This window comes from Nomascus leucogenys, chromosome 11 (assembly GCF_006542625.1).
Source record: "Nomascus leucogenys isolate Asia chromosome 11, Asia_NLE_v1, whole genome shotgun sequence".
Classification (NCBI taxonomy): Eukaryota; Metazoa; Chordata; class Mammalia; order Primates; family Hylobatidae; genus Nomascus; species Nomascus leucogenys.
This window is the reverse complement of record NC_044391.1, coordinates 17,848,878-17,871,607: the sequence shown is the minus strand read 5'-3', so window position 1 is coordinate 17,871,607 and position 22,730 is coordinate 17,848,878. Positions and strand designations below refer to the sequence as shown.

Below are 22,730 nucleotides of genomic sequence, written 5' to 3'. Positions count from 1 at the left end.
TTTGTTGAGAGATGGTATAAAATTGATTCAGTAATAAGCAAATAAGGAAGTCCACCAAGCAGAACATATCACTGCAATGTGGTTCAAGGCAATATATAAGCACATGGGCAGTGTTCTGTCAGATGTTGAATGAGCAACTGGAAAACTAAGAGATCATGATTGGCTATTGTATGTACAGTAAGGCACTAGCCAAAGGATTGGGTTCAGGGCAGGTCTTGAAGGGAGGAGCAAGAACAAGACACTACTACAAGGACTAAGACCCTGAACAAACTATTAAGATGTGTAGTTGGACATGGAGGAAGCAAATAGGGAACCAGACCAAAGTCAACTCCAGCAGGGCTTGATGTTCCCTCACCCTTACTAGGCAGTGAACTAGAAGTCCTTAGATCACCACCCCCGCCCCCATTCCCATTAAAAAGAGAACTGATCTCACAGCCAGCAATGAGGCTGAGCCTGCATGTTGGGTCTGGTGGGCCGAGGTGTGCATCAGAGCAGGACTGTGAAGAAGGAAGATGACCATACTCAGCCAGTCGAGGAAGACAGTTTTACCTCCTGTGGGTAGTGGCCAGGCCCTTTGATTCAGCTTTCCTTGTTTGTAGCTTTAATTCTTTCCTTTCTTGGTAGCCATGACTTGTTCGCTGGATTATTGCATATTAAGTAAATTCCTATATACCTTCTGGATTATGAAAAATGTGTCTTTAAATTTTTAGAAAATATTCTTATACTCCAATTTTCTTATTGTTCAAATTGAATTTAACCTTTCTATACTTTATAGTTTTCTAGCTATCCTTGATTGAGAAGCAGTTAGGAAATCTGAAAAGCTTGATACATGTAATATTCCAAATTTGTTTATGATTCTAAACTTGGAGGTTACATCCATTTGGAGACACACACACACACACACACACACATACACACACACACACACTTTAATGTCTTGATATTCTTTCAGACATCAGGAAGCCAGATCCAGTCAGAAGAATTTGAACTAAATGATGAAAAGGCTGCCACTGGAATGGCCCCAAGTGGCTGGAAATCTCGCCTATTTAGGCATTCTACTCAGAAAAACCTTAAAAATTCACAAATGCGTCAGAATAGCCTTGATGTGGAAACCGATGGACTTGTAAGTTGTTTTTCACTTAAATTAAGTCTTTTACTTTGTAGTTTTGCTACAATTGTGGAAATTCTTTTTTTCTTTTTTTTTTTTTGAGACAGAGTCTCGCTGTCGCCCAGGCTGGAGTGCAGTGGCGCGATTTCGGCTCACTGCATGCTCCGTCCCCTGGGGTTCACGCCATTCTCCTGCCTCAGCCTCCCGAGTAGCTGGGACTACAGGCGCCCGCCACCTCTCCCGGCTAATTTTTTTTTTTTTTTTGTATTTTTAGTAGAGACGGGGTTTCACCGTGTTAGCCAGGATGGTCTCGATCTCCTGACCTCGTGATCCGCCTGCCTTGGCCTCCCAAAGTGCTGGGATTACAGGCGTGAGCCACCACGCCCGGCCCAATTGTTGAAATTCTTAGCTTTGCAAATATTTTTCCGGCACAGATGACTGCTACTACGAGCCATACGCTTTGTAAAGAAAAAAATTTTCAAGTTTTAAATGTACTTGACAATGAATTGAAATCAGTTCCAATTATAAATGGATTTTCAAAGGAAAAAAATCCAGAAATGTAGTCTTTATGCTGAGATGCTTAATATTAAAATGAAATTTGACATTCATCTTTGAGGTCCAGAGGTAATAAGACTGGTCCAAAATGAGAGGCCCTGATATTTGCATACTCTATTGGGTAGGATTACATTTGATTATCTATATTAGGAAACCCAGAATAGCATCCATTTAAGCAACTTAAGAGTTTTCATTTCTGTTTCACATACCAAAATCTTAGAGGTGAAAAACCCAGGGCTAGAGCAGTAGCTCTACAGTTCCCATAGACACAAGCTCCCTTCATCTTTATCTGCACTACCCTGGCATCAGGTTTCCATCCTCAGGGTCACTTAAGATCTAAGGTGCCTCCTGAAGCCCTACCTATCACATCTGTGGTCCAAGCAACAGGAAGAAACAAAGAGGTTTTCCAGAATTCCCACACAATACTATTACTTATAAGTCATTGGTCATAATTCAATCACATGGCCATACTTAGCAATGAGTATGGAAAATTCAATTTTTTTTTGCTGTATGCATTGACATTCTAAATTAGATTGGAATTCTCTTACTTAGAAAAAGAGGAGAATGGTGACAAATAGCAACGTTGGATTTAGGAGATTATTAATTCCAGTTAACAAATAATTTTATTTATTTATTTATTTTTAATTTTATTTTTTGAGACAGGGTCTTGCTGTGTTGCCCAGGCTGAAGTGCAGTGGTGCAATCTTGGCTCACTGCAACCTCCACTTCCTGGGCTCAACTGATTGTCCCACTTCAGCCTCCTGAGTAGCCGGAACTACAGGTGTGTGCCACCACACCTGGCTAAATTTTTTGTGCTTTTTGTAGAGATGAGGTTTTACCATGTTGCCCAGGTTGGAACAAACAATTTTATTATAGAGAGGGAATCCATTCCAAAAAAGATTTCCTTATTTCAAGATATAGTTTTGATATATTTTGATGTTATTTGTTGATGAAGGCTGAGTTTATTTTTACTCTTGTGTTGGCCTGAGAAAACTAATTCTACCAATAATTCATTGCATCCGTTTTTATCTGTGCACATTATTACTGCAGAAATTACAAGGACTCTATTAGAGGTCTTAATCTTGGTATATTTATAGAAAGAAGAATAATAATTGTACCATTTTGGAGCTTCATTATTATAAGTAAGATAAGCAATTTTCCCCTCTTTTGGCTATGGAATTGTCCACTTTTCATTTCCTCATTTATTTTGAGAGTTATTTTGCTCTCTCTTTAAACTCCAGTATTTTACAGGAGCGCGTCTCTTGAAGAAATGCACAGAGAAGAGGGGGAGGCAGGAAATGCTGCAATCAACAAGATTGTCCCAAGTACCATCATAGGGAGAAAACAACGTGCCAAAAGAGAGGGAGAGATTAAGTCTGATTAGAGGGACCTGTTTGTGTGCTGAAGAGCAGTAACCCAAGAAAAAGATTGATTCATTATGCTGGAGATAGGGACTTAAAGATAATGTTAACTAGGGAGGGAAAAAAAAACCCTGAAATACAGAAAAAATGGGTAATTTGAAAGAAGGCTCAGTAGAACCTACTTCTATATTCTCTGTTTTATAGAGATATAAATATAACCTTTCTCAGTGACCTCAAGCTTTTGAGATTCCATAGTCACCTCTGTCTCAAGTTTAATGTTAAACTGCTTCTATCATCAGAACATTCTTTATGAGACCTAAATCCTGCATGCTTGGCCAGACATTTAATTAAACATTTGCTGAGAATCTTGTAAGTGCCAGGAATTGGACTACTTTCTAGGAATGTAAAGACATAATCTTTACCTTAAAAAAAAGTTACATACTAGAAATGGAGATATGTAAACAAAAAAATCACAAACAAGCTAAGCTATGAAATAAGAGAAGTCTGCACAGGGAAAAGTGTGATAAGAGAAAAGGAATGTAATTAATTTGGTTTTGTGAGTTGGAAATATGGCACAGAAAAGGCAAGGTTTTGGGGTGAGGAGGCCAAGCCCATGTTCTCCAGTTAGTAATGGTTTCCTACATTTACAAAGATGTTTATCCATCTACTCAGGTGTATTGTCTCATTTGACCCAGATATCATCCCTGTTAGAGAGGCAGGACTGTATCATAATATATGAGAAAACTGCAGCTCAGCTCATGTGGCCCAGCCATGACTGTCACACCAACACAGTGTTGTGTAACTCCAGAGCTGGATGCCAAGGTATTTGTGCCCAGATCCTGCTACCTCGCAGTCTGCTGAGGCCAGAATAGGGACGGGCTAAGCACCCCATGAAGGTTGTTTCTTGGCGGAACAACCCATACTCAGCTTATGATGTGTAATCAGTAAACATTGTTAACATGTTGTCATATACTGTCCTACTCTCTAATAGTTTGCTTATCGTTCTCTGCACCTACTTTGCGAGTCCTTTGAGGGCAATGGCCATGCCTTTTCTATGTCTACAGACTCTAGTAACTGTTGTGTCATCACCAGTTTGCCCTGATGTTTATATGTTTTAGGAAGCAAATGTGCCACCAGTGTCCTTTCTGAAGGTCCTGAAACTGAATAAAACAGAATGGCCGTACTTTGTCGTGGGAACAGTATGTGCCATTGTCAATGGGGGGCTTCAGCCGGCATTTTCAGTCATATTCTCAGAGATCATAGCGGTAAGTTTGCAAACATCACATAACAGCCTGAATTAAATCAATTCATCAGCTGCTGCTTCTCCCAACCTCACTGACTGGCTCCATTCTGGGATTAAGTAACCTTAAATTAAACTAAGCCAAAGTCCTTAAATCCCTTTTGAGAAAAGCTGTGAGGGAAAAGATAAGTAGCCTTTGAATCACTTTAAGTTATGATATTAATGAAATTATAAAATGTAAAATCAATGAAGAAGGCATTCTAATGAGCTCTCTTGATTTGGCGAAACTGGTGTCAGACAACGATCCCCAATCTGTTTGTGTAGAGAGGCTGGTACATGTCGCACAGTGAGGTGGAGAGAGAGTGGAGCAGGGAGGGGTTAAAGTCATAGAGTTTAATGATAGTCCAGGCACTGGGTATAGACTGGCCTCACCACTCCATAGCTCTCGGTACCTCAGTTTCTTTATCTATACAATAAATCTACTTCATAACATGGCTGAGGATTAAGAGATTATACAGGTAACTATCTGGAAAGCATTTAAGAGTGCGTGCCTTGTAGTAAGTACTCAAAAGGCAATAGCCACCACATTTTAGCAATACTTCCGAGGCTTGGGGGGTCCAAGACTAAGAAAGAAAAAGTACTAGCCAATCATTCAATTAATTGGGGGATATTTAAAGGAAGTTTTCACAAATATAAAGCCTCCATCAATTCCATGAAATCCAGAATTCATATTCTACAATTTTAGTCAAGCTCTAACATTATTGGAGAGACTTTGTTGTGGAGGATAAATAATTCTCCATCATGTTACGAGTTTATTATTTTTGTGATGTTGGACAGTGATCCACAATTAAGACCACAAGCCAAAAAATAAATAAATTAGAAAAGATCCTCCTCCAAATGTTTTAAAGTTTCAAAACAAAGCAAGCTCTGGCTCTCTTGCAATTCAAGGCAATGTGGACTATATATTTTGGGGCATCTATCTGCCTAGTGCTGCTCCAGGCACTGGAGATACAGTGGTATACAAATAAACCAAGTTGTGCCCTCAAACAGCATGGTTTCTGTCGGGGAAGACATGCAACAGACAAATAAAAAAATAGCCCCACAAACATGTAACGTGTTGAGGGATAACAAGTGTTTTAAAAGATGGGTAGGGTAATAGGTGTTAGCTGGGGGTGCTGTTTCAGAGAGGATGCTCAGGAAAGGCCCCTCTGGGTGGAAGCCTGATGGAATGAGAAGCAGAGGGCTGGGGCAGGGAGGAGTCACAGGGAGCAAGGGACATATAGGAAGAGGAACAAATGCTAAAATGTGCAACCACTCACAGTCTATATGCAGTATGTCAACCTATGTTAATAACCATGCGGTCAGAAAGTGGAATAGAAATTACCAGGAGCTGGGAGGAGGAGGGAATGGGGAGTCATTGTAATGGTAACAAGTTTGGGAAGTTTGGGAAGGTGAAAAGTTCTGTAGATGGATACTGGTGAAGGTTGCCCAACAATGTGACTGTACTTAATGCCACTGAATTATACACTTAAAAATGGTTAAAATGGTAAATTTTGTGTTATGTATATTTTACCACAATTACCAAAACCCTACATATTTGAAGCCTAGTTTTAAACATGTGACACTCAAGCCACTATTTATGAGAGGAATGAACAAGGATCAATTATGTAATCCAAGTGGGCGTTTTAAATATTCTTTTGTAGATTTTTGGACCAGGCGACGATGCAGTAAAGCAGCAGAAGTGCAACATATTCTCTTTGCTTTTCTTATGTCTGGGAATTATTTCTTTTTTTACTTTCTTCCTTCAGGTAGGTACCCATGATTTGCCTTTTTCATCAAGTTTATAATTTAATTAGAGAAATTAAATTAAACCTAATGGAGCTTCCAAATTCTTACAGTGAAATAAATTGCAAACATGATTGGCATAAGGCTCTGCTGGAGGGTAGACTCCTTGTCAGGGGGAACTGTGACTTCCCTGTGTCCTAAATTATATTACATTACAAGTTTGCCCTCAGCAAACATTCATTACCAAGGACAAGAGGCCTCAGTTTACTGCAGAACATAAGAGTAACTTAAATTCAGTAGGTTGGGAAATGGGAAAGTACAGTCCAATAGCATTCTCTTTTCTGTTGTTACTCTTTATAGAATATCAAGTAACTTCTCTGATCTTTTCCTACTTAATTGATGAACTATTTGAAAGAACATAATATTTTGTATTCTAATGTTGTAGACCTGGCCAAAATAAACTAGTCAAACTCTCTAATTGTACTTTTCTACCCAGTTAGACTTCTCTGTAATTTCTTTTGTCTCTTTAACCCAGTGGGCAGGCACCACATAGGCCTTTCAAATATAATACAATCCATCAAGTCAGCAAAATAGTGTTTCCTAGTCGTGCCAGCATGCTTCTCTTTTATTATTGCTGAGCCAATGGCAAAGTAAACCAAGTTTTTTATTTAGAAATCATTGCCCTACTAGATGCAACTCAATTATCTGATCCAGCCCCAATCCCTGGCATGCTAGGGAGTGCAGCTAGAAAATGTGTTTCAGGGGCCGCAGGAACAGTGGGCTGATGCATAGAACCTGTAGCAATCCGCCAGCAAATGGAGGGGGAGGGCAGCCTGGTCCTGGACGAGGAACACCTGGGGCTGATTTGGGTGCACTGATCATCCATCCCCCTGGCTTAGTAAACAGTTCTGATGTGCACTCCCCCGTGTGCCCTCGGCACGGCTACCCCAACACTCACAAAGTGGCTGGAGACTCACACATCCCAGAAGTAAGCCCACTTCTAGACATCTGGACTCCTCTCCAGTTTGGATGTGGTAATTAGAAAGTAGGAAATTGTCCCAAAGAGGCTGGGGAAGGAAGAGTACCCTGATTGTTCCCCAATCTGGCTGCAGGTGGAGCTGTGACCAGGAACCAGCATACTCATTTGGATCTTGTTTCTAAGGACATCCTTCCTCTACACTGCATGAGCCAAAACGAATTCCTGTGTAGGACATTGTTACTTCCGTATTTAACTGGTTTATTGGAAGTAGTAGGAACACACTGAATGTTGTAGTTAAACACAGTATCTTTGTCACTGAGATGTTGTCCTTCAAAGTTTTGAAAAATAAACCTATTTAGAATGGTTTAGAAGCCAGAACTGTACACCTTTAAGATTTTTGGCCTTTGATTCTAATGCATACTGATGATTTCGCAGTACATGAATTTGACGTGGGGGCTTTGAATTCGTATTTGGTCCTGGACTTTTGTTATTTAAATAGTTAACATACAAATAATGTAAAATCAATGTGAATATATGCACCTGTGTCAGAATACTAGCCACTGTTACCCACACAACAGGCAGGTGTGGTCACTTGGTGGGTTTCAACCCAATGACCACATCAAGGAGGATTTAGCAAAGGAATTTTATAACTTGTCACAAGTGAGGAGCTCACAGGGCATAGATCCCAAAGCAGTATCTCCCCAAGCTGGAGGCTGGGTCAGGTTTTATAAGCGTATGGTAATGAAGTGTGATCTGATTGGATCTTGTAATGACGTGATGCCGGGAAGCACCATCTGACTGGATCCTGCCATGGGGTAGTGTCAGAGCTCAATCTGATTGAATCCTGCATCCTGTCATGTGATGTCTGCTTCTTAATTCAGTCCCTGATTCTTGGTTCGGAGCACTTAGGTTTCTGCTATGGTTGCATGCTTGATTCATCTGGGGCTGCTCAGGTTATTAACATGACTTGAGGATCCGTGGCAACTGTAAAACAACTCATAAATTTACTACATAAAAGTTGAACATGATTGGTCTGGTGCAATTACATACATAAAGATCAAAAGAGACCATAGCCTTTTTTCTCAACCAGGGTTTCACGTTTGGGAAAGCTGGCGAGATCCTCACCAGGAGACTGCGGTCAATGGCTTTTAAAGCAATGCTAAGACAGGTAGGAGAGTGCGCTGGAGAATGCCTTCTGATCTTTCACATTTCTTCCATATTAAGCTTCTTACTGTTCTTATTGGTATGTCGATATGCATGTTTTCCTCCCAGGGTATTCATGCAAGGATGGGGCAGAGTCCTGCAAATTGTCCTGGTCCTTCAAGAGCTAAAGACTTCTCATGGTTTTTTTTTTTTTTTTTTTTTCCATAGAAATAGGCTTTATTTGGGTAGCTTTGGCTTATTCTGTAAATATCTCTCTCCATGTAGACACTATCATTTCGAAGACCTGTATCTATTTGCTGGATCCTGTGCAGGCCCTGGTGAGTCCATTGAGACTCCAGGATATCTTTAAACCAAGAAAAAGCTAGTTGGTAGCATTTAATCTCATGTACCACAATCTACCATACTAACTGTAGGTATCCTCAAATGTTAATAATTGAGTTTTGTTTATTTCTTATTTGAGGTCTATTTTCGCATTAATTCACTTGTTTGTTTATTCAAACATTACTTATCATGTACCAGACACCGTGCTGGTGGCTGGTACTCTACAATCCATTATTTGCTCTCCTGGTAAGTTCACATTCTAGTGCATGACATAGGAAAATATGCAAACATGAATTATCTATTTTTATAGAAAATGCCTAAGAGAGGGCCAGAATATTATCCATTCAATTGACAGGAACTGATTACATTTCTGTTCACAAATGAGCACATAGTAGGTAGTATATTCTGATTAAATCTGTTTACAAATCCTATTTCAGTATCTCCTAAACTCTTGCTATGCAGGAAAAATTATTTTATGTGAAGGTAAAAGATGCCATGGATGAGTAGCTTACAATTAAAATCAAGTCTCAGACATGCTTCTTTTTTTATCCCTGTGGCTAACTGGAGATCAGACACACTTTTAATCAGTGTTTAAAAAAAAATCAAACAAAAGCTTGGTGAGAAACCAGGGCTTGTTTTCTCCTGCCTAGAATCTATCAGAACAACATGTCCAAGACAGCTCCACCACCCTTTATGACAGACAACACCATATCAGGGCAGAAGTGTCCATAGTGAAAGACGTGATGATTGGGTGAATGGAATGCCCACCAGCCTCCCAGCCTTGGGTGGAGCTGGCAAAGAGCATGGCAGCCATCTGGGTGAGCCCTGCCCCCCTAGACCAGAGATGCTCTCCCTGCTACCACAGAGCAGTCAGGAAGCTGGGTTCTGCCAGATTCTGGGGGTGTGTGCTCAGAGCAAGGCCAGGGACTCTACACTGCATATGAGGTCTCCCCTAAATTTCCTCAGCATTGGAGCTTTGGGAGGCTTTGTCTGGTTTTCTTTGCTTGTTTTAATTTTGAACTAATATAAAAGTGTATTTTATGCCATAGGACATGAGCTGGTTTGATGACCATAAAAACAGTACTGGTGCACTTTCTACAAGACTTGCCACGGATGCTGCCCAAGTCCAAGGAGTATGTAGACTGCACTCTACTTGTAACTTTTTACATAACATGGTTTTAGATAAGCATATAGCATACCCACACTTGTTAAGATGCTTCCAGCTAGAAATAGCAGATAGCTCAAATCAAAACTGCTGTAAACAATAAGCGGAAGATTAAACTTCAAGGTTGATAGACTCACTGCCCCCTCCAGATTTAATCCAGAATCCAGGTTCCCATCATTGGCTTTGGTTTTATCCCAAGGCTGATTCCCTGCAGTCACAGGATGGCTGCTAATAGTAATTAGAACTACAAACTTCCTTATTTCCCATCCAGGGAAAGACAGCACACACCTCTACCTCAACCACCAAACAAAAACCCTTTGCTGAAATCTAATTTGGGCTAATTTGGGTCACATGCCCTACCCTGAACCACTGTCTCCAGGGGATGGCAGTGTTCTGCGTGGCCTACGTCCCCACCCCTTTAGCTGAGGTGGATTACTTTGCAGCTCACTGCTTCCACACAACAGGAGAAGAAGGAATGGATGCAGAGAGCCAACTGTAATGTTGCTACAGCCACCTTTGTTTTCTGAGCGGTACAACACTAATTCATCCTTATATGTGCTTTGTGGTGGATTGTCTCTTAGGACACGTACCCTTTGTAACAACAGATGGTCTCTTTCCCTTTTACATTTTTGAATTAAATGGTCTTTAAAATTGCCCAGGTACACTGGAGTTAGTTTCCTCTTTGAACATTGCATCTATGAAAAAATACATGCACCCCCAGTGCCCATCCACAAAGCAGAGAAGTTGATTACTTGGTTCTAGAATGTTGGTTCAGGTGGGCAGGAGAGGAGTGAAAGTGTAAAGGCACAATGAAGAAAAGCCTGCAGAGCCTCATGAGTTAAGCACAGGTGTTGTGGGTTTATTGTAATGAAAGTAAGCCAGTGTAGCTCAGGCACAGAACCCACTCATCATTCTGACCAAGACGCTAAGGCTGGAGCATATGCCTTTGGAGCTTAAAACTACAGTTGCTTTGTGCTTTTTCTCTTCCAGGCCACAGGAACCAGGTTGGCTTTAATTGCACAGAATATAGCTAACCTTGGAACTGGTATCATCATATCATTTATCTACGGTTGGCAGTTAACCCTATTGCTATTAGCAGTTGTTCCAATTATTGCTGTATCAGGAATTGTTGAAATGAAATTGTTGGCTGGAAATGCCAAAAGAGATAAAAAAGAACTGGAAGCTGCTGGAAAGGTAGGTCAAATAAGGTTTCAATTGGTGTAAGTGTTGTTTTTAGACATGTGTTTTATTTGAATTATTTATCATGATATGCAGCCTTTAATAATTAAATGTTTGTGCTCACTACAACTAATAATTGTCAATTGTGTATGAAATATTTTACTGTATTAATGTCTAGAACTTAAATATAAGGTAATTAACATAAAACGTTTAGCCTATAGAAAGCACTTAACATAGTTATGATAAAGAACTTCTGAATATTCAAAGTGCATTTCATTTTACTTCATGTCCCAATGCTACTGTTTGGACAAATGTCATCCCTGTTTCACAAACCTTCATGCAGAAGACTGTAAGTGAATTGTTCAGGGTCGGACATGTGCTGGCATTTAAGAGATCCTCTTCTTCTTGGCTGTGTTTTCTATAATTAAGATGGAAGCCACCAGATGGCAGTAATGCCTCGATTTTTGTGGTTCTCAACTATAATGGCAATTGGGCTTAACATTTACTTGAGCCTTACTACGTGCCAGTTATTGTGCTAAGTATTTATATGCACCAATTTATTACATCTTCACAGTAATCCTATAAGGCAGGCACTATTGTTATCCCAATTTTAGAAATGCAGAACCTGAGATTCAAACAGAAGTTAGAGATTTGGCTGGGATTTAAGTTCAGGTCTAGTTTCAAAGCTCTTACCTCTACCATATGGTCTCTTTATATGTGTTTAAGTGTCTAAATCTACACGTAAACATTTTATTTACACGTACATGCACTGAAATGTTCAAATGTAGATAATACCCATGAACATTTTTAGTCTTATTTATGTAATTATTATCCTTTATTGAAACATGAGGAAGTGAAGCAGATAATAAATATAAATTGTGATATAGGTTTTGTAGCATTGCACTTTGCAAAGCCCTTTTACAAGCATTACTGCAACTGACCTTCACTAGTTATGAGAAGTGGAACAGACAGTATCTCTATAAGGAAGAAGGCGTCAGAGACTGGGTGAGTGACTAGCTTCAGAGGCGCCATATTAAGGGGAAAAATTAACATTCGGACCAACCATGTTTCCACTAAACCAATTATGTCTCGTGAAATCCTTTCCTGTCCTCTTGTAATCAGCATCAGCTGCCGCTGCATGCAGCGTTAGGTATAAGAGTATCTCCAGGTTCCCATAAGAATGCACTCCCCTCATTTTCACGCTGCATCCTCTCCAGGACTTGGAGCTTGCTAGGACAATATGTGGTTCCCAGGACTTGGGAACCCCTGGGTGTCCAGAGTTCTTGAAGATTCTCTTGGCTGCTGGCTGTGGGTACTTTAGGGCATCATTTCCTTGACTTCTGAGTATCTCAACTAACTGCTGAAGAAACACTGTGTAGCTCTGTTTCCTCCTCTGCCCCTCAATCCTGCTTCTTTCCACATTTCATATGGGAGAATGGTCAGTTGGATGGAATGAAAATAAACTTTTCTTAGACAAGTTACATGATAGAAAACATCTTGAATCTAGTTAATAGTCCTAACTCCATTAATTGTTAGAATTTTGTCAGAGTAGAGCAGGTAGAATTGAGCAGTATTGAAACAAAACAAAATCTTGGGTTATTAGCTTTGGTCTTGCTACTCACAATGTGTGAGGCTGGAGAAGATCCCCAACTTCTCTGGTCCTCACGTTCTACCTTAGTAAAATGAAAAATTATACCAGATACTGTCCCATGTTCCTTCCAGCTAAAACCCTGTTATTCTAAGGATCAGAGATTGAATAACTCAGACTGGCCAGTTTAATTTTTTTTTAGTAGCTACTTTAACCTAATAGAGTTATGAAACATGAAAGATTAAATATGAAATATGAAATATTTTAAATATGAAAGATTAAAAATTTTTTAAATGTTAATAGCAGCAGCTCAATCATAGTTCAATATTGTTAGTCAGCACTTGATTGAGAATAAGAGTCGGAAAGAAGGTTCTAGAAAAACCCCAAATCACTGTTTATTTAAAAAGAAACGCTCTCATTTACCTGGGTACAGTTTCATCATCGTTAAAGTACAACAGGGTTTGAGGTATTCCCATCCCAATTTTCCAAAAAGGGCTTGGTAGTGAGGGTGTTGGTAACTGGGCAGGGAGTGGGGAGGGAAGACTGCCTCATAACCATCTTGACCCAGGCCCTGTCTGGTCACTGAGATTAAGGGCCCTCTGTGCCAGAGCTAACCCGCAAAGCAGTTGACCCATGACTAGAATGTCAAGAGAAGTGTCAAGTCATTACTGGTTTCTCCTTGTGTAAATTACACAGCAGGGGTAGCAGAATGGCATAATGGCTTAGGAACATGGACTCCACATCAGATAGCCTGGGTTGGAATTCTTGCTTTGCTACTTACTAACTTTAGAACTTAAGGCAATTCAGTTAACTTCTCTGTGCCTCGGTTCTGTTATCTGTGTAAATAGGAATACTATTTATCTTTCAAGGTTGTGAGACTAAATGAGATCATATTGGTGAATGAGGTAATACTTGGACATAGTAAAAGCTCAGTAAGTTTTCTCTATTCTCGTAATTGCTATCTGTTTATCTTTATTACAAACGAAAAATCTATGGTTATTCAGTCTCAAGCATCAAATATCTTCCTTTCAGCTCATTACAGAAGCAAGAACTGAGGTAAAAAAAAAAGTCTTAAAGCTGTTAAAAGCCTAAAATTAAGATCTTATGCTCTGTGTGCTGATGGTTTAGATGACTCAACTACAGAACTAAGATTTAGACTAAATAGCTAAGTCACAGACGATGAACATTTGTCAAGGGCGGTTTGGCTATAAGAATCAGAAAACTGCTCTGGCTGGTTTGGGTAAAAGCGATTTGATATAAGGACACTCCAAAGTGCAAGAAATACAGGCAGTTTGTGTTTAACTGGCTCTTACAGCCACAGGCTCTAATATCTGAGTCTTCCTATACATCTATTCCATTCCTCGGATGCCGTATATTCAGACCAGCTTCTTACACATACCCAATGTGACATCAGCCTCTGGAGCCACAGGGCCTCACGGTTCAAACTTGTGTCCCAGGGCCAGGAAACCCAATCTGATTGACCCAGATTAGTCAGATGTCTGCCTCTGATTTAGTCATGGATTTAAAGCATGCTCATGTTGTTTACAATTGGGATCGCCTTCCCATTGTGGGTGGGCAGCTTTTATAAGAAGTTATACTCAGGGAGGAAATAATTGGCAGCTCCAATAGGCCCTTAGAAATCACAGCCTAATCCTTTCTTCTAGGACTCTGCCTTTTGAAGAAAGCCAGGCCACAAAGGGGTTGTGACTAAGGCCAGTCATGTAACTGCCTGGTGGCAGGCTGGGAATAGAACCAGGCCCTTGGTTCCCAGGCCACAGTTCTTGCCCTTAGCTGATCAGCCTTCCTGAGCATACAAAGACTTGCCTACCATACTTAGCACAGCCAGAAGTACCAGTTTTGTCATAAAGCTAGTCTTGAACAGATTATGCCTTTTGTTTTTAATTTAAAGGAAATTAAAGCTTATCAACGTAACCATCAGGATACTTTTGACAGAGCCCTAGGGCTTATTTTTCATTATTTCAGAAGTAGAAACACCACTTCTAATGAAGGTCTATTCTGTGTTACAGATTGCAACAGAGGCAATAGAAAATATTAGGACAGTTGTGTCTTTGACCCAGGAAAGAAAATTTGAATCAATGTATGTTGAAAAATTGTATGGACCTTACAGGTAATGAACCATATGATTCCTGCTAAGAACCTAGTGCTTTCCTAAGGCTGAATTATTGTCCCAAAAAGATAATAAAAGCTCTGCTGCTCCAAACAATGATATGACTATAAGGGCGACCTTTTTTCAATAATTCTGTCACTGAAAATAAGTAGCTTTTTGATGTGACTAGGACACAGAATTACATTTTTTCCATCTTATGCAAACAATAAGAATAGGTCTCCAAGAGGTAAAAGATATAGAGAATTGCACAGTCTTTGGTTATCAGTGCAGGCAACATAAATAACCTATCTGGGTGACTTAAGACAAACATTCCTTTAAGGAATTGCTCAAACCTTTCTTTGCAGTGTGTAGACTGCACCAAAAGTGAGACTTGCTATTGGGTATGTTCCAGAGGAAAGTATTTCATTTGTTCTCTGAATGAGGACCAGATCCAACCTACTCTGAAGATAAAGAAACACAGCCTATTTCAGTGGTTTATAGTTGAGCAATTCAAGAAACTCCTAATGGCACCATTTGCCACTCATTTCCACTGCAGCCTGATTTTATAAATGAGTATGTTTTAACACAAACAAAGTTGAACATAGATTACAATTTTGCAGACTGGAACAGTAGTTTTGAACACTTGCAAATTTGAACAGATATCTTCAAAAGTCTCAATTTATGCCATCTCCTCAGTTATGCACACTTCATATGATACTAAAGAACATGCAGCTACATCTTTTGTGTCCATTTGATGTTTGACATATAAACATGTATGCAGCATTAATGATGACCTATTTTAAACTTCAAGGAGGGTTAAGGAAGAATAGAAAGCTGAAGCTAATTATGAACTTGGTTATAATTTAAAGATTCAATAGCATCACAGAAAGCTCAAGTTTTGTAACACCATGTTCACAGCACATAAGTTAAACCATCCAAATTAGTAATACTTTGAATTTTTCCTTTTGCCAAAAATGCCCTCATATTTGAGAGTAACTCAATTAATAGTTCTTTTGGAGGATTCAGAAGCCAATAAAGTATAGCATGAAGTCAAATTAGAAACTGTGCAAAATAAATTATATACAGGTGCTGGCAGGATCTAGCTTGGGAAAGGACTTCTGGTGTATATCTATGTAAACTTCAGGGACTCAACTCAACTTTTGTGAATCTGAAACATGAATTTTAACCTAACAGAGTACAATTAGTTACAGGAAACAACATAATAGTAGTAAATCACATTCAGATAATTCAAACTTAAATTCAGATTCTGACATTTTAGGTATTTTTGAAACAACAACTATGCTTACATAATAGGAGTTGTAATTATGTAATTAACATTGGAGTTGTAATTAACATTGAAGTCATCAGATATTAATATGTAATAATATCAGTTATCATTTGAGGAACCACTATGAACTAGGCACTGTGCTAGACATTTATATGGTTTTTAATTGTCAAAACAATTCTACATTACAGTGATTATTTCCATGGTATAAATGTTTAGAGAAGTTACCATTTACCCAAACTAATATAACTGGAGGTGGAACTTAAACCCACTCGGCCAGACTTAGAAGCCATGCTCTTTCCACTACACAGTGCTAAGGGAGGCTGAAGAGATGGTTACAAGTATACTGATTTGCTTTTCAGGAATTCCGTGCAGAAGGCACACATCTATGGAATTACTTTTAGTATCTCACAAGCATTTATGTATTTTTCCTATGCCGGTTGTTTTCGATTTGGTGCGTATCTCATTGTGAATGGACATATGCGCTTCAGAGATGTTATTCTGTAAGTAGCTTTAGAAATATTAAGATTATTCTATAATATGGTTTTAGTAGGTTTATACAAAAGTTTAGAGTAGGAAAAAAACGACTCCTGTGTCCAAAGATGAGGTCAGGGATTTAAATTTACCACAGTTTCCATCCTGGCAGGCACGGAGATCTGATCTTGTTAATACTCCAAGTGCAGTTTCATTTTGCAGGCTACAATTAAGCTTATGAAAATGATCAGAAAGCACAGTTTTAGCTGTACATATAATCCTGGTCAGGATGATGCAAATTTTCTCATTATAGAATATAGGCAGAAAAAATCATAATTAGAAAGTTGCTGGTGACTATGGACTCAAAACAGGGTTATATAGCTTACTATTATCTACAACCAAAACATGGCCTGGAAAATGAGATGGGAATACTTGATGGAAGCCTGGCAAAGGCACTCTCTCCCTAACCAGGCCTGAGATGAGACAGCCCTGCCAACCTTTGCCTCTCAGCCTCTCCTTTTTCCTTGGTTTCCAAGGTGAACTACTTTCTGTTTGATGCCTTCTTTTTAAAATGTGCGCAGCACATTCCCTTAGGTTGCAATCTAGGATTGAAAAAGGGAAGCCACTCTTTTTAAGATCATTTAGTATGTTTCCACTCTGATGGGATGATTTTAAAGCAGTGGTGACCAGCCATTTTTGAAACAGGGTCAAGACAAAAAAGTGAAAGTGTGTAAGGGCTGGTTTTTTTTTCATCCAAAATTAAAATTACCATGAAAAAATGTATCTATATAGTCTTTGTATCAGGATCCCAGCAGGAAACAAATGGCACAGCAAATGGGTTAATTGATGAGTTTGCTAAAGGGTCTATTTACAAAGGCCTGGGAAGTGTTAAGGTAAGCAGTACCCAAGAAGGAAGTTAACACCCCAGCAATACCCAGCTAGAAACTGCTACCACCCTAAGCCTAAAGGCAAGAGGAGGGAAAGATAGCCAGAACTCAGCATAGGTGCTTTCTGTGGTCTTTGATGGAAGGACAGCAACTGCACAAGCAATCTGACAAGAAAGAAGCCAAAGAAACAAATACCCTGGCCTCACTCCCTTCCAGCCTCCCTATCCTCTGCTGTGCCTTCCATTGGCCACATCCTATGAAACCAGAGGACAAGAAAACCTTTTGATTCAGTTCATGATAGTTGGAATCCCCAGACATGGAGCAGGGGATAGAAGGTAGAGATGGGTAAAAAGTGAGGAGTGATTTTGAGGGACAAATGGAACTGGCAGCTGGGGATTACAACTTAGAATACAACTATTTATTGTATAAAAAATATTGAGAACATTTCTGAAAGTGAAAACTGTTGGAAAGTTACATTAATCCTGCTTCCTTTCTTTTTTTAAAATCATTGAAATGTTAAATTATGGAAACCTAGAAGACAGCTTTAGGCAGTACAGGGAAGCTATGCAGCCACATGTGGGTTGTTCATCACTATTTTAAAACTTAGTTTTTGGCAGCTCACCTTTTCATCAAGTATTTAAAGGAAAGCTTTACCATACCTCTCATCCCAGCCCCTAGGTATTAAAACCCATTTTTAATGTCTTAGCTTTAGAAGTTTGGAGGTGAAAACTTAAAGTTCCCCATTATTACTAGAGAACTCCCACTCCTTTCTCTGGGGTAGTGCTGGTATCAGAAGTAAATTGCTTTGTGAAGTTGTAGATCTCAGGATCTTTAGCCCTTCCTAAAAGTTGTCATAATCAATATCCATCTTTAAACAGCATATAATTAGAAAATAGAACTTTAGTTTAAGGTGACTTTTTTTTTCCAGAGTGCTGTCAAGTTATTTCAACTTTTATTTTAGGTTCAGGGGTACATATGCAGGTTTGTTAATACAGGCAAACTCATATCATGGGGGTTTGGTGTATAGACCATGTCATCAGCCAGGTACTAAGCATAATAACCGATAGCATAGTTATTTTATTTATAAATAAAAAGCTATTTCTAGTAAAGGCTTATTTTCCCTAACAAAAATTCTTTACAGTGATGATGATTATCATTTGTGTGGTAGTATAGAAGAAACCACAAACTGGAAGTCAGGGCCAGAGCTTTATTAGAAAAAGCTTACTTGGAACTGATCCAAGGCCCTTACACACTTTGTGCTTCAATTCCCTCAACTCTAAAAAGAGTATAACCAGCAACTAAAATTAGCCGAGCTCACAGATCAGATTCAGTTATAAGCCTCTTCTTGAAAGTAAAAACCTTTGGGAAGTCACAGTAGTCCTAAGAAATTAGGCGCTACTATGCAAAGGGAAGTGAGAAAGCAAGTCAAGAAAAGGCAAACCCTGAGGAAGTGGATCTTGCCCCTCTCCTAGATTTCTCTTGTTACTAGAATTTTATGAAAATGCATATCAGGGAGAAAGGGAATGATTAAGGAGTAAAGGGAAAAAATACTGGTAAGCACTGTACCTTTAGACTTTCAAACATCATGGAGTTAATTATAAAAGCTAATTTTTGAATTCCTCTACTTCTGTCTAGGGTGTTTTCTGCAATTGTGTTTGGTGCAGTGGCTCTAGGACATGCCAGTTCATTTGCTCCAGACTATGCTAAAGCTAAGCTGTCTGCAGCCCACTTATTCATGCTGTTTGAAAGACAACCTTTGATTGACAGCTACAGTGAAGAGGGGCTGAAGCCTGTAAGTTCTCTGATGCCTGATGATGTTTGATCAATTTTTCCCTAAGGTTTGCTGTCTGCTAGATTATAGCTACAGGATAAGTTTGTGATGATTATACCAACCTGTGTTTCATTTAATTTGTAATATTTATATAGCTAATATTTGGGCAACTTGACTGGCATTTAAAAATTTTATAGGTGGTTTCAAGGATCCTGAAGTTTAGCGCATCAAAATTTTAAAAAAAGGAAAACCAGATATATTAGAACTGAATAGTTTCCACAAAAATTTAGTCATTTCTACATAAAGGTATAATTCTGCCATGTTAACGCAATTAGCAATTTGACTTTAATCACTTTTATAATAGCTTAGGTGTAATTGGTAAGAAGGGCAGTTCGTTCACAATGAGAATAATAATCCTATGCTTTATTATCTATAAAGGTAACTTAAACTCACATCTGAGTGTTCTTTATATGACACAAGATGCTACACACTGTGATATACAAGCAGCTGTGTAGGTAAAGGGACTGGGACTCACACAGTCTTTCCAGGACTTTCCCAGGTATTTCATGTTCTGATAAAATTGCTGTGCCCAGTGAGTGAGATAAAAAAAGTGAACTTAAGAAACTGCCAGGGTTTGCCATCAGAGCTGTCCACTGAAACTTTAGGTAGAAACTGTTGCTAAATTTCCAAGCCTTTAGAGTCTTTTGGACGCTGGCTTGATTCCAACTTCAGCATAAGCAGTTGGGAAAGCTAAATGAATATCTTAAAGAAGTCAGAAACTAAGTTAGATAACAACTCATGGTAATGACTTTCTGTCTAATCTCACCTATACCCCTATCTCTCACCTTCATTTCACACCGTAATAACTTGCTATCAATATTAACTGGCACCAGAACTATACCAAATGTGAATTTTATGTTTCTCTACTACAGTCTTTGGTAAAGTTTCCTTGAAATAATATTTCTTATTCCAATAATTATCAGGCCAATTATAATAGCAACATTTAAACATTTATTCAGGATAAATTTGAAGGAAATATAACATTTAATGAAGTCGTGTTCAACTATCCCACCCGACCAAACGTGCCAGTGCTTCAGGGGCTGAGCCTGGAGGTGAAGAAAGGCCAGACACTGGCCCTGGTGGGCAGCAGTGGCTGTGGGAAGAGCACGGTGGTCCAGCTCCTGGAGCGGTTCTATGACCCCTTGGCGGGGACAGTGGTGAGCACATTTCCTTATAACTTGATTGAAGGCTATATTTTAATTGGCCCAACCAATATTGTCATAATGTAAAATATTGGACAAATGTAGACCTAGGATCCTGTTTGATATAATGACCACATTCTATAAACCCCAAACTGGCACCATATCTGAGAAATATATGGGGACAATAGGACAGAATGTCTGGAATTCAGGCTAGCTCAGAAAATACTGAATATAAGGTTAATTTTTACCCTGTCATAGGCCTTTCCAGTCAGCCTGATTTTTCTAAGCAAATACTGACTTACTGGCTTATAAAGGTGAACTACAGACTCCTGCCCAAATTCAAAGCTGACTTCCAAAACAGGGTGCTACCTGCTTATTGCCTCCCCACCGCTTTCAGTTTTGCTGCCTTCTCTTACCTTGAATTCTAGGCTTTCGAACTTTGACTTTGATCCTCAACCTCTAGCCCTTTCATATTTGGCTTTTGTCATTGATTTTCTAGCATGTAGCCCCTGGCTCTCTTCCTTGAGTGAAGACCAACTCTTACCGATAATGCTTGTATCTGCCATAACCTTGGGACAGCACCCACGACAGAGCCCTGGGAGCCTGTCCCCATTAGACAGTCACCAAAGTGTTAAGCCTTGTTCAAGTTGTTTTATTAATAGTTGTTAAGCCTAAATCAGCCTTGTTAAGCCTAATTTAGTTGTTTCTCTCTGGAAATCTTCTGCTTTGCTATTATAACTATTCTGCAGGTAACATGGGCAAACCAGCTCACCAAAACTCTGTAAATATGATGTGCTGATACTATGGTGGGAAGTTTTTCTTTATTGAGATCAAGACTAGCTGGACTTGTGTCTATTCCTTTGCCTGTAACCTTTACGTTACAGAAGGCTGTATTTTCAAGTACATATTACAACACTTCCCTAGGAGCACCATGCCTCCCGCCTACAGCAAGTAAAACAAAAACAAAACCATCACTGCCAGCAAAAAGAATCCTCCCAAAGACACTGCCCTTTGTAACTTGTTCCTTTTCCATGGGATTCTTGTCCTTAGTGCTATCAGAGAGGTGAGGGAAAGTTAAGGCTAGTAGTTTTCAGGGAAAAGAGAGGTAGAGGTAGGACCAGAGTCAACCAACTTTTGGAATCTGGGGGCCCTGCTTCTGATCAGCTTTTTCACTGCTGTGCATGGGGGAAGGGGAAATCAAGTCAAGGTGAAGGGTTAGAATTATTCTGGGGACAGCAGACCTGAGTGGGACACCTTGATGCAGGCTTCTTTAAGGCAGAGTAGGACACAGATGGCTGGAGGAGGGCAGACAAGGACAAACAGAAGTGTGAAAAAAGAGGGTCAAATCTGCTACCATTTTGCCAGTTAGACCAAGATAGGGATGGCTTAATCACCATAAAAATCATCATGTTGGCCATGCTGGCCTCAATGGTGTAAGTCTTGGAGGGTTGTTGTTTTGCAGCTGCTGATGCCCTCATGCAACAGTCCTCCAAATGGACAATCTAGTAACTTTTTAGTTTTTTTTTTCTTTTTTAAACCCTTCTTATAGTTTGTGGACTTTGGTTTTCAGCTTCTCGATGGTCAAGAAGCAAAGAAACTCAATGTCCAGTGGCTCAGAGCTCAACTCGGAATCGTGTCTCAGGAGCCTGTCCTATTTGACTGCAGCATTGCCGAGAATATTGCCTATGGAGACAACAGCCGGGTTGTATCACAGGATGAAATTGTGAGTGCAGCCAAAGCTGCCAACATACATCCTTTCATCGAGACGTTACCCCACGTAAGTTAACGGGTAGCTGAAATCAGAAGAGACTATTTTTTATCCCCCAAACAATTACCAAAGTTATGCCAACAAAATCTTGTAACAAAATATGTTGATTTACTAACATTAACAACTTGGACAAGGCACTTCAGGATACCAAGCTTCCTTATTTGTAAATGGGAATACATTATGCCTACCTCATACAAATGTAGTGAGAAACTCAAAACCACCATACTTCAGGTTACAGACTGGTGGTTGAGGGGTGCATTTAGACTGCAGTCATGTTTGGTTTAGCCCTATGGTACTTTTAAAACAATTATAGCTTTTATTTTGAGATAATTATGGATTTACATGTAGTTGTAAGGAATACAGAGATCTTATGTACCCTTTACCTAGTTTCTGCCAATGACAATATCTTGCAAAACTAGTATACAGTATCACAAGCAGGATACCGATATTGATACACTCCACTCATCTTATTCAGACTTCCATTGTTTTACTTGTATTCATTTGCATATGGATTTAGTTCTGTGCAGCTATATTGCAGATGGGGATTCATATATCCACTAATTAAGAACACTGGCCAGGCACGGTGGCTCACACCTGTAATCTCAGCACTTTGGGAGGCCAAGGTGGGTGGATCACGAGGTCAGGAGATCGAGACCATCCTGTCCAACATGGTGAAACCATGTCTCTACTAAAAACACAAAAATTAACCAGGCGTGGTGGTGGGCACCTGTAGTTGCAGCTACTCAGGAGGCTGAGGCGGGAGAATTGCTTGAACCTGAGAGATGGAGGTT

At 39.5% G+C, this 22,730-nt stretch overlaps 1 protein-coding gene across 3 annotated transcripts in view; it reads left to right on the top strand.

Moving 5' to 3' along the window:
• The window catches only part of ABCB4 (ATP binding cassette subfamily B member 4), an 82,633-nt gene that overhangs the window by 47,932 nt on the left and 11,971 nt on the right, over positions 1–22,730 (top strand). Inside the window, exons 16-26 of one of the 3 annotated variants that reach the window (XM_030823072.1) lie at positions 953–1,123; positions 4,143–4,289; positions 5,968–6,072; positions 8,119–8,196; positions 9,563–9,646; positions 10,669–10,872; positions 14,473–14,573; positions 16,200–16,340; positions 18,834–18,990; positions 19,989–20,186; positions 21,742–21,948. In XM_030823072.1, the coding sequence (XP_030678932.1) occupies positions 953–1,123; positions 4,143–4,289; positions 5,968–6,072; positions 8,119–8,196; positions 9,563–9,646; positions 10,669–10,872; positions 14,473–14,573; positions 16,200–16,340; positions 18,834–18,990; positions 19,989–20,186; positions 21,742–21,948 (1,593 nt within the window). Of the gene's footprint in view, positions 1–952; positions 1,124–4,142; positions 4,290–5,967; positions 6,073–8,118; positions 8,197–9,562; positions 9,647–10,668; positions 10,873–14,472; positions 14,574–16,199; positions 16,341–18,833; positions 18,991–19,988; positions 20,187–21,720; positions 21,949–22,730 lie in introns of all 3 variants that reach the window. The other 2 variants (XM_030823071.1, XM_030823073.1) reach the window with 2 other exon arrangements.